The sequence below is a fragment of the Rhinopithecus roxellana genome, chromosome 15 (genome assembly GCF_007565055.1).
Source record: "Rhinopithecus roxellana isolate Shanxi Qingling chromosome 15, ASM756505v1, whole genome shotgun sequence".
Classification (NCBI taxonomy): Eukaryota; Metazoa; Chordata; class Mammalia; order Primates; family Cercopithecidae; genus Rhinopithecus; species Rhinopithecus roxellana.
The window spans coordinates 107,911,805-107,927,942 of record NC_044563.1 but is presented as its reverse complement, the minus strand read 5'-3'; the positions used below and the strand labels follow the sequence as shown (position 1 = coordinate 107,927,942).

General features: G+C 48.1%; 1 protein-coding gene across 6 annotated transcripts in view; it reads left to right on the top strand.

Moving 5' to 3' along the window:
- Positions 1-16,138, top strand: part of PRR5L (proline rich 5 like) — a 96,088-nt gene that overhangs the window by 70,895 nt on the left and 9,055 nt on the right. For 5 of the 6 annotated variants that reach the window (XM_030917609.1, XM_030917610.1, XM_030917613.1 and 2 more), the window contains 2 exons: positions 6,398-6,538; positions 11,260-11,386. In XM_030917609.1, the coding sequence (XP_030773469.1) occupies positions 6,398-6,538; positions 11,260-11,386 (268 nt within the window). The remainder of the gene's footprint in view (positions 1-6,397; positions 6,539-11,259; positions 11,387-16,138) is intronic. The other variant, XM_030917615.1, reaches the window with a different exon arrangement.

Below are 16,138 nucleotides of genomic sequence, written 5' to 3'. Positions count from 1 at the left end.
ACACAGGCCCAGTCTAGACCCAAAAAACTACAGGTATTTCATATGAAGAAGTGATGGCAACAGAATAATCTGGGTAAGAAATGAGGGAGGGGGAGCAGCACCAAAGAGGAACAAAGTGGTTCAAAGCATGAGCTGCTGAGTTAGCTCATGACTGACTGTGTTTGTCTGTTTGTGTTGCTATAAATGAATACCCAAGACTGGGTAATTTATAAAGAAAAGAGGCTTGTTTGGCTCATGGTTCTGTAGGCTGAACAAGCAGTGTAGTTGCCAGCGTCTGCTCCGGGTGAGGCCACAGCAAGCCTTCACTCATGGCGGAAGGCAACAGGGGAGCCAGTGTATCACATGGTGAGAGGAAGCAAGAGATGAGGAGGAGGTGCCAGATTTTTTAAAACAACTAGCTCTCTCATACTAATAGAGTGAAAACTCACTAAGGAGTGAGAGCTCGGCCAGGCGCGGTGGCTCAAGCCTGTAATCCCAGCACTTTGGGAGGCCGAGATGGGCGGATCACAAGGTCAGGAGATCGAGACCATCCTGGCTAACACTGTGAAACCCCGTCTCTACTAAAAAATACAAGAAACTAGCTGGGCGAGGTGGCGGGCGCCTGTAGTCCCAGCTACTCAGGATGCTGAGGCAGGAGAATGGCATAAACCCGGGAGGCGGAGCTTGCAGTGAGCTGAGATCCGGCCACTGCATTCCAGCCTGGGCGACAGAGCGAGACTCCGTCTCAAAAAAAAAAAAAAAAAAAAAAAAAAAAACAGAGAGCTCACTCATTACCAAGGGGAGGGCACCAAGCCATTCATGAGGGATCTGTCACCATGACTCTACCTTCTACTAGACCCCACCTCCAACACTGGAGATCACATTTCAACATGAGGTTTGGAGGGACCAAATATCTAAGCCATATTATTCTGCCCCTGGTACTCCAAATCTCATGTCCTTCTCACATCGCAAAATACAATCATTCCTGCCCAATAGTCCCCTAAAGTCTTAACTTGTTCCAGCATCAACTCAATCAAAAGTTCAAAGTCTCATCTGAGACTCAAGGCAAGTTCCTTGTACCTATGAGCTTGTAAAATCAAGAACAAGTTATTTACTTATAAGATACAATGGTGGCACAGGCATTGGGTAAACATTCCCATTCCGAAAGGGAGAATTTGGCCAAAAGAAAGGGACAGCAGGCCCCACTTGAGTCTGAAACACAACAGGGCAGGGCAGACATTAAACCTTTTTTTTTTTTTTTTTTTTGAGACAGAGCCTTGCTGTGTCACTCAGGCTGGAGTACAGTGGTGCGATCTTGGCTCACTGCAAGCTCAGCCTCCTGGGTTCACGCCATTCTCCTGCCTCAGCCTCCTGGCAGACATTAAATCTTAAAGCTCCAAAATAGTCTTTGACCCCAAGTTCCACGTCCAGGGCACACTGACGCAAAGGATGGGCTCCCAAGGCCCTGGGCAGCTCTGTCCCTATGGCTTTGAAGGGTGCCAGCCCCTGGGTCTGCTCTCACAGATTGGAGTTGAGTGCCTGTGGTTTTTCCAGGCTCAGGGTGCAAGCTGGTGGCTCTGCCTTTCTTGGGTCTAGAGAGCAGCAACCCCTTCCCACAGCTCCACCAGGAAGTGGCCCTCTGTGGACTGTGTCAGGGGCTCCAACCCCACATATCCCCTTGGCACTGCCCTGGTAGAGTCTCTTTGTGGGAGCTCCACCCCTGCAGTAGGCTTCTGCTTAGGCACCCAGGCTTTTCCATACATCTTCTGAAATCTGGGTGGAAGCTGCAAAGCCTCCTTCTCTCTTGCACTCTGTGCACCTGTAGACTTAGCACTATGTGGATGCCACCAAGGCTTATAGCTTGCTCCCTCCAGAGTAGCAGCTGGAATGGTACCTGGGGCGCTTTGAGCTACTGCTAGAGCCAGAGAAACTAGGATGTGGGGAGCAGTATCCTGAGGTAGCACTGGGCATCCCCTGAGCGTGGCCTCCAAAACCATTATTTCCTTTTAGGTCTCTGGGCGTGTAATGGGAGGGACTGTCCCAGAGGTTTCTGAAATGACTTCAAGGCCTTTTTAAAACTGTGGTCTTGGCTATCAGCACCTGTTTCCCTTTTAATCATGCAAATCTCTCTAGGAAGTGATTGTTCCACAGTTCTCTTGTATTTCTCTCCTGCAAATGCCTTTTCCTTCTTCACTGCATGGCCAGGCTGCAAATTTTCCAAATTTTCATGCTCTGTTTCCCTTTTAATTTTAAGTTCCAACTTTAAGTCATTCCTTTACACCTATTCCTCATTTTAGGCTGTTAGAAGCAGCCATGCCACATCTTGAATGCTTTGCTGCTTAGAATTTTTTTGAGACAGAGTCTCACTCTGTCACCCAGGCTGGAGTGCAGTGGCACAATCTCAGCTCATTACAACCTCCACCTTCTGGGTTCAAGTGATTCTCCTGCCTCAGCCTCCCAAGTAGCTGGGATTACAGGTGCCCGCCACCACGCCTGGCTAATATTTGTATTTTTAGTAGAGACAGGGTTTCACCATATTGACTAGGCTGGTCTCGAACTCCTGATCTTGTGATCTGCCCGCCTCAGCCTTCCAAAGTGCTGGGATTACAGTTGTGAGCTACCGCACCCACCCTAGAAATTTATTTTACCAGACACTCTAAGTCATCACTCTTAAGTTCAACCTCCCCCAAATCCCCAGGGCATGGACACAATGCAGACTAGTTATTTGCTAGTGCATAAAAAGGGTGATCTTTATTCTGGTTCCCAATAACTTCTTCATTTCCATTTGAGACCACCTCAGCCTGGCCTTCACTGTCCATATTTCTATCAGTGTTTTAGTTATAACCATTTAACTAGTCTCAAAGAAGTTCCAAACCTTCCCTTGTCTTTTTGTCATATTTTGAGCCCTGAGCCCTCCAAACTCTCCCAACTTCTGCTCATTACCCAGTTCCAGAGCTGCTTCCACACCTTCAGGTATCTTCCTAGCAACATTCTACTCCTTATACCAATTTTCTGTATTAGTTCATTTTGCATTGCTATAATGGAATACCTGAGACTGGGTAATTTTGTTTTGTTTTGTTTTGTTTTGTTTTGTTTTTTGAAAAAAACAAGGTTTATTATTTGACTTACAGTCCTGCAGACTGTATAAGAAACGCAGTACCAGCATCTGCTCCTGGTGAGGCTTCAGGAAACTTTTACAACCATGGTGGAAGGTGATGGGAAGCCAGTGTATCACATGATGAGAGAAGGAAGCAAGAGATGGGGGAAGAGGCACCAGGCTCTTTCAAACAATTAGCTCTGATGTGAATTAATTGAGAACTCACTTATCACCAAGGGGAGGGCACCTAAGCCGTTCATGAGGGATCCGCCCACATGACCCAAACACCTACTACTAGGCCTCACCTATAACACTGGAGAAAACATTTCAACGTGAGATTTGGAGGAGACGAATATCCAAACCAAGTCACTGACCTGGGTTCACGTCCTCAGTCTGCTGCTTATCATCTTGATATTCTTGGGAAGATAACTTTGCCTCTCTGAGCCTTGGTTTTCTTCTAGAAAATAATAAAACTTGTTTCACAGGAGTGTTAAGAAGAGTAAGTGAGATAATACATGAAAAGCACTTAATTTTGCATATGACATACAGTAAGGGCTTAACAATTATCATCATCATCAATATCATTATCATTACTATTCTCTGTACAATAAAATGTGTTGGAATCACAGCAGATAATCCAGTTATTTGGACGTGGTTTTCCTGTGTCATGGGCTGAGCAGATGAGTTGACAATGGATGACTGTTGAGTGTCTACCATATACTGGCACTGTTATGGATGAGTGTCTACCATATACTGGCACTGTTATGGATGAGTGTCTACCATATACTGGCACTGTTATGGATGAATATCTACCATATACTGGCACTGTTATGGAAGTGTAGGCACAGCTCATGAGAGTTGCCTAAGTGGGGTCATGACATGTATTTTCCTAATCATCCTACTTAAGAAATCATCCTCCCAGTTGGTGTGAGACAGTAGGATCTCTTATACACTGTTGCTGGGAGTACACATGGATGCAGTCTTTTTGGAGAGCAACATGGCAGTATTTTTTTAAAGACTTTTTAAAGGCATATTTGGATTGAGCGATTTTCCTTTGCAGGACAATAATCTGGATATGCTGACAAAATATGCCCAACATGGCATGGATAAATATGTTTGAAACACACACACACGTGTGCAAATGAAAGCATCTTGGTCAGGAGATGGTTGGTTACACAGAGTGTGTTCATACAGTGGTAGAATATTACGCAGCCTTAAGAGTGAGGTAGGTCAATATGTGCTGGTATGAAAAGATTTCCAAAATATACAAAGTGAACCAAAGCAAGCTGCAGAACAGTAGGAGGGGTAGTGTGGTTTTGTGGATATAGGAGCTTTCTGGAGAAATCCAGAATATAAGTAAAAACCTCAAGGAGCAGTTACCAGTGTGGAGTGAGAATAAGAGATTAGACGAAGAGGACTTGTAACTTTACCTTAAGCCCTTTTTTCTGATCTCTTTTAATCTTTGCCTTTAAATGTTTTATGATGTAAATACAAAACCAAAAACAGTAAGGCAAAATAATTGTCTATTTGGAGTGCAGTTCTGGGGAATGAAGAGTCCTTCGGGATGCCTTGATGACCTTCTAGGGAATTCCTAGAAAATCAGTTCTGGAAAGTGATTTGGCAGTTGTTGGAGCAGGAGGTCCTAGAATTGTTTCCTTTTGCCTTGCAGTCTTTCCTTCCCACCAGAATTGCTGTTCTAATTTCTAGAAGGTTGCCTGCCCCAGTCTTCCTTTTTCTCTCTTCCCACATTCTATAGTTTAAATCAGACAGTTCTATTGTTCATTTCCCTGGAAGGTTGTAAACAAAAAGTTGGTTATGTCTCCTCTGCTTCCAGCATCACACAGGACCAAGAGCCAGGACCTGGCCAGAATAATGCTGCCTAATGCTGGCTCTCTCCTGTTGCCTTAGCATCTCTGTCCATCAATCCATCCAACAGAGGTAGTACCAACTGGCCAACTTTTAAAACATATTGAAGGAATAAAACCCAATCAAAGTCCCTCATTATAAGATAACTTAAAGCACTCAACATAATGTGAGCTCTGTAATTTTTTATGTTATTGAAAGGTATGGGTGGTGATTGTGTGTATCTGTTAGATGTGGGGGATCAGGGGATGATATGGAGATAGCAAAACCACTCTTGACCATGTTTCTATAAAACTCTATGGAGTTGCAGGAAATAGAAAACATCCTTAAGCCTTCATCAGCTTGGGAGGGTACCCTAATGATGTCTTTGGTTCTACCAAGAACAACCGACTTCTAGTGTGCATTTGTATGTATGTGTGCAAAGGAGAGTCTGAAAAATGCACCCTCTTTTCTGTTTTGTTCTTGAAAAACTTGAGGAGCTCTAAAATCAGGAAGTTTGGGTTTGAAACCCAGCTCTACTTTGGGTGTATTATAGTAACTCTCTGGGTTTTCGGATGTTTCATCTGTGAAATGGGTTTGGCTCTACCAAGAGCAACTGAGTTTTAGTGTGCATTGTGTATATGTGTGCAAAGGAGAGTCTGAAAAACGTACCTTCCTTTCTCTTTTGGTCTTGGGAAACTTGAGGAGCTCTAAAATCAAGAAGTTTGGGTTTGAAAGCAGCTCTACTTTGGTTGAATTATAGTAACTCTCTGGGTGTTTGGGTGTTTCATCTGCGAAATGAGTTTTATAATGGTACCTATCTCAAAGGGTGGTTGTGGGGATTACATGTGTTGTTTACATCTAAACTATGCAGAATCATGCCTGGCACATAGAATTTAATACATGTTAGCTTATTGATAGTTATTATTTTCACCTTCTGCTCCCTACTGCATCCCAACAATTGAACAAATCCCTTTCCTCCTACTTTCCTATTTATTTTTCTTCCTCAATTATTGGTATTTATACAACAATCTAAGAGGTCCCATGTTTTTCTTCTTTATTTGTATGATAGCTGTTCAGATGTATTATAGATGAAGTTGGGAAAACAGCCTTGAATGTAGGGAGGTAGTATTGATCATCTTCTTTGTTTCTCCCATCTTTCTCTTTCTCTCCTTCCCAACCACTTATAGCACTTATAATAGTGTGGCCCCGATTATATGTGCCTTGTATTGTCTTTGGGTCATTTAGGTAGGCAGGTTGTATTGTCTTTGGGTCATTTAGGTAGTCATGCCTTATCTTAATGACATTTTAATTCTAGAGGAGCCTGGTCTTTGGCTCTTTGAAAGACACACTGGCCCTTGCAGATGCCTCATCCTATCTTTGGTGCTATGTAAACATGTGTTGTCTTGAGCTTCACATGATCGGTGGCAGATTCAGTGAGATCTCACCTCACAGCCTTCCCTTCTCTGTCCTCTCTAGGGCCAGGAGCTGACTATCCGCCAGATCTCCCTGCTGGGCTTCCGAGACCTGGTCCTGCTGAAGGTGAAGCTGGGTGACCTGCTGCTGCTGGCCCAGTCCAAGCTGCCCTCGTCCATTGTCCAGATGTTGCTCATCCTGCAGGTGAGGCTGTGCTGGAGCCTTGCCCCAAGGCCAAGGGAGGGAGCGAGGGAAGAGACTGCCTTTTTGAGATAAGGGGGAAGGAACCTAGTGACCAGAGCACCTTAGCTTGGCTATTATTTAGTTTGTTGTTTCATTCGTTCGTTCATCTGATGTGCATTCACTGAGCACCTGTTAGGTCTTGGTGCTGTGCTTGGTGCCAAGATTGCACTGGAGAGTGAAGGAAGCATAGTCTTTCATTCAGGAAGTAGATACCCTTTTCCCCTCTCCAGTGATGCCAGGGAGCCACAAGTTGCAAGTCACAGCAAATAATACACTTGGGCCTAGCTTAAGCAGATGAGGAACTCCCTGGAAAGCTCCCAAGGCAGATGGACTTCAGGAGGGATTACAACCAGCAATGAGGCTGTCTCAGGCCAGGAAGCCACCATCCTTCCTCTGCTTCCTAGTTTCTACTTGTATCTGGGCTACCTTGTCTGTCTTCGTCTTGTCTATCTTTCCTGGACTTGGTCTTTTTCTCCCTGCAGGTTTGTGTTCTGTGTTTGGTTTTTACCTGATCGAATGTGATACCTCACAGTTGATGTGCTTCCAGTAAGAGACTAGCTAGTGGCTGCCTAGTGTCACTCAATCCCAATTCTAAATCAATACTAGGAAGTTGAGCTAACACTTATTGGTCCTTGGCTATGTGCCAGGCACGGGCCAAGGGCTTTAAGTGTGTTGTTTCCTTAATCAGATAATCCAGACAATCACCGTATGAAGTAGGCATTGTTATTCCCATTTTAGAGGTGAGGAAAATGAAACCTAGTAAGTTTGTGTGCTTGCCTGAGGTCCCTCAGCTAGGAAGAGGCAGTAAGATTTGGAATTATGCACACTGTGCTTCCTCCCCAGAGGAAATAATTGAATTGGTCCAGCTTGGGCTAGATGATTCCTCTTTGCCCTATCAGCCATGACCCTTGAATAAGATCAAGCAGTATAAACATGGCCTTGGCAAACTCATTCCTATGGGTGGGGCCACACAATTCTCAGAGAGTAGGGTTTTTGGCTAGGGACACCCCCAAGAGGTGACTGCTATGCCTCTTCATCTCTGTAACAGGTTCAGATGCTGCAGCATTAGCTCTGAGCCCTTCCTCAGGGAAGATGGCTTCATCCTTGATCAGGCTAGTGGTGACCCCTTGCTGCCCTCACAGCAGTGATGGAATGTCAGGCATTGGGGCCCCAATCCTTCCCCCACATCCCCCAGCTGGTGTTATGTTTCAGTCCTTGAAGCTGGGCCATATTTCTGGGCATTCTCCCCCTTTCCTATAATTAGGAGGAAGAGTTGCCTAATAGGATGAGGGTGGGTGTAATTGGCCGGAATGCCAGGTCAAGTATTTTTATGGAAGAGATGGAGAAGGAGGGGGATAGAAAAATGCATGTGGGGCTCGGGTCTGAGAAGCCTTAATTAGATCATGCTTCCTGAATAAGGAGTCTTGAAAATGAGCCCTTTGGGATTCTGATAGGAAAATTCGGAAAGTTGGGCTCCCATCTTCCCATTTCAGTTTATAGTAGTTTAGGGCTGAGAAGCGATTCCTTTGTGTTTTGGGTGGTGGTGGTTTGTTTGGTTTTGTGGGAAGGAGAATTGATCCAGTCCTGCAGGTAAAGGCTCTCACCTGTCACTACTGGAACAGGAGGGCCTGTGTCTATAATGAAAAACACCTATCACAATCCAACATTCTGGGCCCTGTGCCAGGTAGCCCTGCAACCATATGAGAAAGCTGTCATCATAGCCCTGAGTCCCCAAAGACAGGTGAGACTGCTTGCCCAGGAGAATCTGCCCTCATGCACTCTGGTCCCCACCCCAATTTGCTCTCCATGGGACGGCCTCAAACTCTTCAGTGGTTTCCAATCGATCTTAGAAAAACAGCCCAAGTCTATACCCTTGCCTTCGGCATCTCCCACCCTTCCATCCCTGCCTGGAACCTGACTTCTCCACTGCTCTGGTCTTCTTGGCTTCTCCTGGCTGCCATGGGATCTTTGTACTTACCATTCCTCCTGCTCAGAACACTTTGTTTTCCAGGCCCCTCAAGCCTCTGTCTAATCAAGGCAGGTCAATGTTTTCTCCTTGCCCTTGAGCCCTCAGCACCCAGCACACTCTTTGACACATAATAGGTATTAATTAAACACTGGCCATGGAATATAGTAGAAGCTTGAGCAGGACTGACTCTGGGTCCCTGACCTCACACCCATGTTGGTGACCATCATGCAGGGCTTCTCTTGGCAGAGGGAAGTACAGTCAGAGAAGCTCTGGGGTCATGGTGAATTTCCAGAAAGTCAGGCAAGGAAGCAGTTCCTCCTGTGTCTATACCATTATTTTCCCCATCTCACAGCTGAGATGGAGGTTCAGAGGAAGTGGTGACCTTTCTCAAGGTCTTGTACTCATTGATAACAGAGCTTGATTGCTCCCCATCCCTTAGCCCTTGTCTTCCTGCCTCCACTTAGCCTTTCTTGGCAACTACTGCCTTCCTTTTGCAGTCTCCCAGGGTACTGGGAAACGCCCCACAGGCACCCTACAGACCATTAAAGATCGTCCACTCTCCTGCAGGGCATCTGGCATCACTTCCCCTGAGGGCTTCCCAGGAATGGTGCCTTTGGCCCATGTTCTTCCTCGCCAGGAGCTCTAGAGCCTGGGGCTGGGGGTATGACTGTGAAGAACTCGGATCTTTCCCTGGCCCAAGTCCATCTTGAGCAGCAGGGGCGGTGGCCTCTGGATCTGAATGAAACTTCCAGGTGGCACTGCCCTGGGGCCATATCTGCTACAGGAAATGTGGGCCTCAGTACTTAGAATTGTCCATTATCTCCCTAGACCTGCACTTTCCACAGTGCCATGAGACCTGGGGCTGATATTTTTCAAAACTACCTGACCCTACTACAGAGAAAGAAGCTCTTAGGCCTTCAGCTCTGTCTTTTCTGTTGCTCTTCCACGGTGTCCCTGACCCAACTCTACCCTTCCCAAAATGTACAAATACTCCTACAGTGGGCCCACGTGCGCTGTCTTCAGACTGCCCCAGTGAGAGGCAGAGTCAGAGATACAGACCAGTGCGAAGATCAGTTCCCTTCCAGCTGACGCAGACAGGTCCTGAGACCACCGTAAGAATGGTGCATTCTCAGGGGTCCCAGCCAGGCAGAGTGTGCAGCCGGTGCTCAGAGGACCCTGAGCTTGTTTTTATTTTCTCCCATCGCCATTTGACATTCTTAATGAGTTTTGAACATGAGGCCCTGCATTTTCATTTTACGCTGGACCACACAAATTCCATAGCTGTTTGGCAGCCAAGCCGAGGGCTGAGGACAGCACCTTGCTAGAGGGCTGTGCACAAGCCAAGTTCTCAGCAGTGACTTTTCTGGGAGAAAACCATCCAGCTCCAAATCACGTGTTCATTATCCATTTTCTTCCCACCTTTTGCCACTTCTCCTTTTTCTGTGGTCCCTCCCTGTTTCGCATGTATGGAAGGTTTGGGGGAGAAGCCACTCATTTTCTCTGCATCTCTTCTGGCCCTGTTTCTACCTCCAAATCTGCACCATAGCCCCCTCCTCAGCCTCCTTGTATTTCCTGAAGCTCTGTCCTCTCTCCCCCAGCCCCTGCCACACCCATCTCAGTGTGATGGTACCAAAAAGGGGCCAAGGAAGAGCCTGTTTCCTTGGCAGCTTACATCTCCCCCTGGGATCACCAGCCTGCAGGAGTCAGCCCTTCCTGACTCATTACCTGACCAGTTTCCCCTTCAATCCCTGAAACACTGCACTGGAGTGGAGTCTACTTTGAAAGTGAAAGTGATTTACAGTCTACTCCATTTCGAGAATTTGACATGTTAACCCCTTGGGCTGGGCACAGCCCCATGGAGACTTGTTTCTTTCCTGGCCAGTCCCTTCTTCTGCCAGATGGGCTTTGCTTCTTTGCAGCCCCTCAACATGACAGCATGTTTGAGTCCTTCCCAGCAAGAAGCTGAATTCCCTAGGAGTCTGCCCGTTTTCTAGAAAACATTGGTTACTGGCTTCTTTCTGCTTTTGACTGTTCTTTACTCAGGGCTTCTGTCATGCTGAGGTTTTTAACTGGCTCTTCATTTGGTGCTAAAACTATTCCTGGCTCTAGAAGAATTCTCCTTTTCTCTTATCACCCTGAACTTTTCCATATTCTTTCTTCCCTTCTTTTCTAGCCTGTTAGCAAGTGGCAGAAGAGGGGATCAGAGCCAGATAGCCTGGGTTCCAGTCCAGGGTTTTTGCCATTTACTGGCTGTGTTTTTCTGGGCAAGATATTTAAGCTCTCTGGGTCTTTAGTTCTTCATCCATAGAAGGGGGATAATAAGAGGACCTTCCTCTTTGCATTATCAGGAGACCTCTGTGCATTATGTATGTTAAATGTCTCTTGCTGTGTATGAACCAGTGCATGTGGATAAGATTATTGTCCTTGAGACCAGTCAGATCTCAGCCTTGGAGGTGGGACACCCACGCTGTATTGGTGGCCCAATGGGAGAGGCTGCTGTGGTACTAACCATGCACAGTTCTAATTGCAGTGACCCATGGCGAGTGACTAAGGCTTCACGCCTCAGTTTCCTTCATTCTAACTGCAGCGATGCTGCCTGCCAGCAACACAGCCTTGTACATTGGAGGAGGACAGTCAGGATTTGTTGAATGAGAACCTGCTGGTCATGGCAATGAACACTGACTTTTGTGTATCTTGCTTGTTCATTTTCCAGAGTGTTCACGAGCCCACAGGCCCAAGTGAGAGTTATTTGCAACTGGAGGAGCTGGTGAAGCAAGTGGTTTCTCCTTTCCTAGGCATCAGCGGGGACCGTAGCTTCTCAGGCCCCACGTACACGCTGGGTAAGGAGTGCAGCTGTCAAGTTGTCAAGAGGCCTGGTGATCACACCAGCACTGTTTAACTGAGCACTGATGATGTGCCCAGCCTTTTGCTTCCTGTGTGGGTCAGTGCAAATCTGTGCATCTTAAGCACTCATGTTCCTGGCCTCTGGAGGTTGCAGTAAACTCTACCCCTTGATGATTCCTCCCCAAGAACCGATACTATGCCTTTGTGGTGGTGCTTGTCTGATCCACATCTTTGATTGTGGCTTTGATCATTTTGGTGTGCCTAGGACATTAATCTTTCTGTATCTGATACCAGAAACTGTGTTTTGTTACACTCTTCCTCTGGGTGAGTAGAGAAAGCTACTGTGATGGATTTCCCTTTGAAACCAACTGGAAATGCCAGGCCAACTTGTATGCGTGGCCAGATGTTATCGAGCTGCTGTCTCCCACTCCATTTCTGTAGGTACCACCACATGGCAAGGAAAGGGGCTCCTGGATTTGGGGACAAATCCTGTTGGGGCCGTTTTTTGATGGCTGTAAACCTAGCAGTCAGTGAGTGTCAGGCTCTGTACCAGGCACCTTGGAAAATCTGGAGATGAATCAGATCTGTTCCTTCTCTCAGTGACACTGCAGTCTAGATGGGTTCAGTACAAATATCTCTATAATATAATACAAAATAGCTCTCAGACCAGTCTTTGTAGAAATAGCTGTATGATAAGGCTTCTAATAATAATAATAATAAACCCAGTTATTGTCTGAAATATAAACCCTCACAATGCAGAAACGTTTTATTCATTATTCTGTCCCCAGGAATGGTGCCTTGCATATAGTAGGCACTCAAAAAATGTTAGATGATGGCAGCGACGGTACTTCGGGGCCAGGGGAGCCAGCACCCACAGAGAGATGCAGAGGCGGAAATGGATTACTCAAATTGGGAACCTGATACCCCCTCTTCTCGCTTTAATGGAGTTGTAGTGGTTGAGCTTCAAAGAAAGGAGTGTCCTCCAGTGAGGTTCCTGCCCCTTCCTGGGCCTCTCTACCACAGCAAGAGCCAGGGCCAGCTGGCAGTTTTCACCACCCTGGTCATGTTTTTCTGGAGACACCAGCTTAACCACAGCCACCACAGATCGGAGGGTGCTGGCCTTAGCCTGCTGCCTGCTGGTTTGTTCTCCCTCCTTCCTCCCTTCCTCACTCATTCCTCCCAGGAGCTGGAACGAGCCAGTTTCAATGACACTGAAGGAAAATAGCCTTCTGCAGCCCCACTCTGAGCTGGGCACCATGTTGCTGCAGTCTCCCTGGAGCCCACGTTCCTGCTGGCTCAGCTCACCGAATTTGGGGGACAGGGGCATCCAGGGAGCTGTCAGGATGTCAGCAAGTTAGCTGGACCATGGCAGGAATGCCACCATTGTTTGGGCCTAATGCCAGTGTAGAGGAAGAAAAACAGTTTTTCTTCCAACCCTCCTAAGCTCTTAGTTGGAACAGACCCCTGTAACACATTAATAGGAGAAAAACAAATAGAAGCTTATTAATATTGTATGTTTCATACACACATGGGTCACACCCAGGGAGTTAGTAGTTCTTAAATACGTGGCTTTGAATTTCAGCTCATATAGCATCTTCAACAACAAAAACTAAATTTCCAGAGAAGTGGCAAGGCAAAGAAAAACAACTTGGAGTCAGGGGAGGCAGCTTGTGGCAAGGGAAATAGATGGCAGATAAGGGCTGGTTAGTGAGGCTTGTTCATGTAGGTTTCTCTGGTGCCATTGCCGGCTGATAAGGGTCTAAAATTGTCTTCAGTGGTTAACCTTTGCTCTCCCTGGTAGAAGTGGGATGGGATACCTTTTGTCTTTATACATCTATATCCTGTCTTTAAGCAAATAGAGGGAGGACAGAGAGCTTCCTGTATCTGCGTCTTAACTGCCTTCAGTTCATAAATCCTTATGCCCAAGAGTCATATTTTTTGGTGGATTATTCTGGTGTCCTATCCCAGGAACAAGAGTCGATTGGGAAGCTTGTTCAGTGAGGACTCACTCTAAGAGGGGATAGCTTTAGCTTGCCAACTAAAATAAGAATAATGCACATTTTTGCCAAATTATAAAGTAAAGATTCGAGGTTTTATTCTTGTACCGAGGACAGTCCCTGCCTCTGGTGAGTTGTCACAGTAGGGGCAGGGAGGGAAGGATGTGACCCTCTTTTGGTTAATTTTAAATTATTTCAGCAAATGTGTACTAAGACCCTGTCCTGGCACTCTGGGAGGTGCTGTCTGTAAATGAAGCCAACCCATTCCTGCCCTCCAGCGCACACAGCCTAAGGGAGAAGTCACAAACAAGGCATTGTCTCATCAGAGTACACTTGCTCTGAGGGGGAAAAGTACAGGGGCCATGGACCCAGGGCATGCAGACTTCACCTTGACTAGGGAATCGGGGAAGACTACCTGGAGGAAGTGATGATGTCTGCGATGGGACCTGCAGGATGAATATGAGTTAGCTGAGTAAACAGAGAGGGATGACTATCCCCAGGCCAAGGGGAGGACCTTGGGAGGGTTTGGAGGAGAGGTGATGAGCAAGAGGAAGGAGTGTTAGAGGAACTGAAAGGGCTTCAGAGTTGCAAGGAAGTTGATGGCAAGGGAAGCTACTGGACACAGACCTTGTCCTGGACATGGTGCTGGGGGCGCTGGATGCTGGGCCATGGAGCAGACACTGCTCTTCCCAGGTTTACAGGGGAAGAAAGTGAGGATTCAGGTCACGTGGAGCCAGGATTACAGAGCCTTGAGTTGTGGATACTTTATCAGCTGCCCCGCGTGCACTGTCATCACCTCCACCCCCACTGCCCGCTGCCAACTTTGAGGAGGTGACTTTATTCAGGGACAGCTCAGGAGGTGTTCCTTAGCCCAAGAGGGATCCTAAGCCAGACATTTCACCCCATGTCTCTGGATACTAAGAAGCTAAAGTGGTCACAGCGGTGCCCATCCTGACTGAGGACACGGCTTTCCACATAAAGAGAGGACTCTCGGGGCCTCGGTCTGCCCCTTAGTAAAAGGTTTATTTTGCCTGTGGGAGGGGTGTTGAGATGGCTGGCTGAAGTAAAAACTAAGGAGTGAGGTTGGAGGTGAAAAACCCCTTAAACCTATGGGAGGGCTTTGCTGCGGCTCACTTGGGCCGGAGGATGGGTAGGCGTGGTCGCAGGTAGGCGTGGTCGCAGGTAGGCGTGGTCACAGGCAGCAGGGGCCAGCCATCCCTTAAGAAGCCGCCACTCAGGCTGGATAACTGACCAGGGTTTTGGCATGTAACTCGTTCCATCCTCCAAGGTACTGTTGTGCTTTCAGTCTCCAGGTCACCTGCAGGGCAGGTGGCCAGAGCCAGAGAAGCAGTTTATTCCCGGGGCTCCGCACTGCACCCACGCGCCCGCGCGTGTTTGACTGCACGAGGATTCTCGGGAGGTCTCCCTTCCTGCCACCCTATTCTCACCCCTGGGTATGCATAGGTCGGAGGCCCATGATGGGAGTGAGAGAATGTGCTCCCCTCTCCAAAGCAGCCACTTTTCTGCAACAGTGGCAGTTGGCGAGGGAGGAGGAGGAGGGTAGTGAAACTTTTTGTAAAAGGCCGACTCCTCAGAGGCTGGCCCTTGCCCCACCTTTCAAGTCCCCGAAGTCTCCAGGCTGTTTCCCTGCTGTTTGCAGGGCCCTCCCAGCGTGTACACTCAGCAGCACGCTCGACTTCTCCCACACAAAGGCCCTGGTCTCCCACAGGCCTCCGTCCATTGTGTCTCCCGGGGGAGGGCCCTTCTCCTTCAGGATACTGTAACTTCTCTGCGTGACAAGCCGGCAGTCGCGGCTTTCAGGTGCCAGCCTGGAGAGGGACGCCCACCACGGGCTTGGTGTGCTGGGGTCACAATGGCCGTATTATGGCGGTCGCTCCGGTGGGGCCTGGCCAGGGAGCCTGGGAGATCAAAAGCCTGGGAACCAAGTCCCCAACAAAGGGCCCGAGGACGGCCTTCTCCAGGCTTTGCTTCTCTCTGGGGGTTTGAAAGGAGCTGCTCTTGCTGGCTCCGGTGCCGTGGATGAATGCCAGTGCTCAGCAGGGCTCCTGGTGAGTGAGGAGGGAATAAAGCCTCCCCTTGGCCTCACCCCGTGTGAAAGGGACGAGGAGGCGGCAGAGGTGGCCTGGAGATGCCAGCTGAAATGGCAGGACCCAGCCCTCTTCCTGCTGAAAGGGCACCACTGCAAGGGAAGGGCTGACTTGGAGCCCCAGGGGGTACCCACAGGGTAGTCAGTCCCTTAGTGGGAGATTCCCTTCCCTGGGTGACAGGGCCCTGCCTTCCCGGGGGCAAAGAAGGAAAAGGTTGGGGAGGAGAACAAGAAGCAAGAGTGTCAGTCACTGTCTGCCAGTCGTGGGCATGGCGTTCAGTTTTAAGGCCTCCCAAGGGGCCCAGCAGGCCTGACCTCCCAGTGGGGACACAGCTGACGCACTTGTCTGAGGCTTGGCTCTGGAGTCTGGCGGGAACTTAGCAAGGAAACGCTGTCTGCCTGTCTGCTCGGAGGACTCAACACAGCCTTGTGGTCCCTGTGGTCCTGGCTCTGCCCACACCCAATCTTGGGAATGAAAACATTCCACCCAGAAAGCAGAAGGAAGAGCTGTAGCCTCTCTGGTGAGTCATCAGCAGGGAGAGAGAGGCTGAGGCAACTGTGGAGAGAGCAGGGCCTTGGAAACCACAAGAGCTGGGGCTCAGCTGTGTGGCCTGGAGCAACTTCTGAGCCACAGAAGGCTGAGC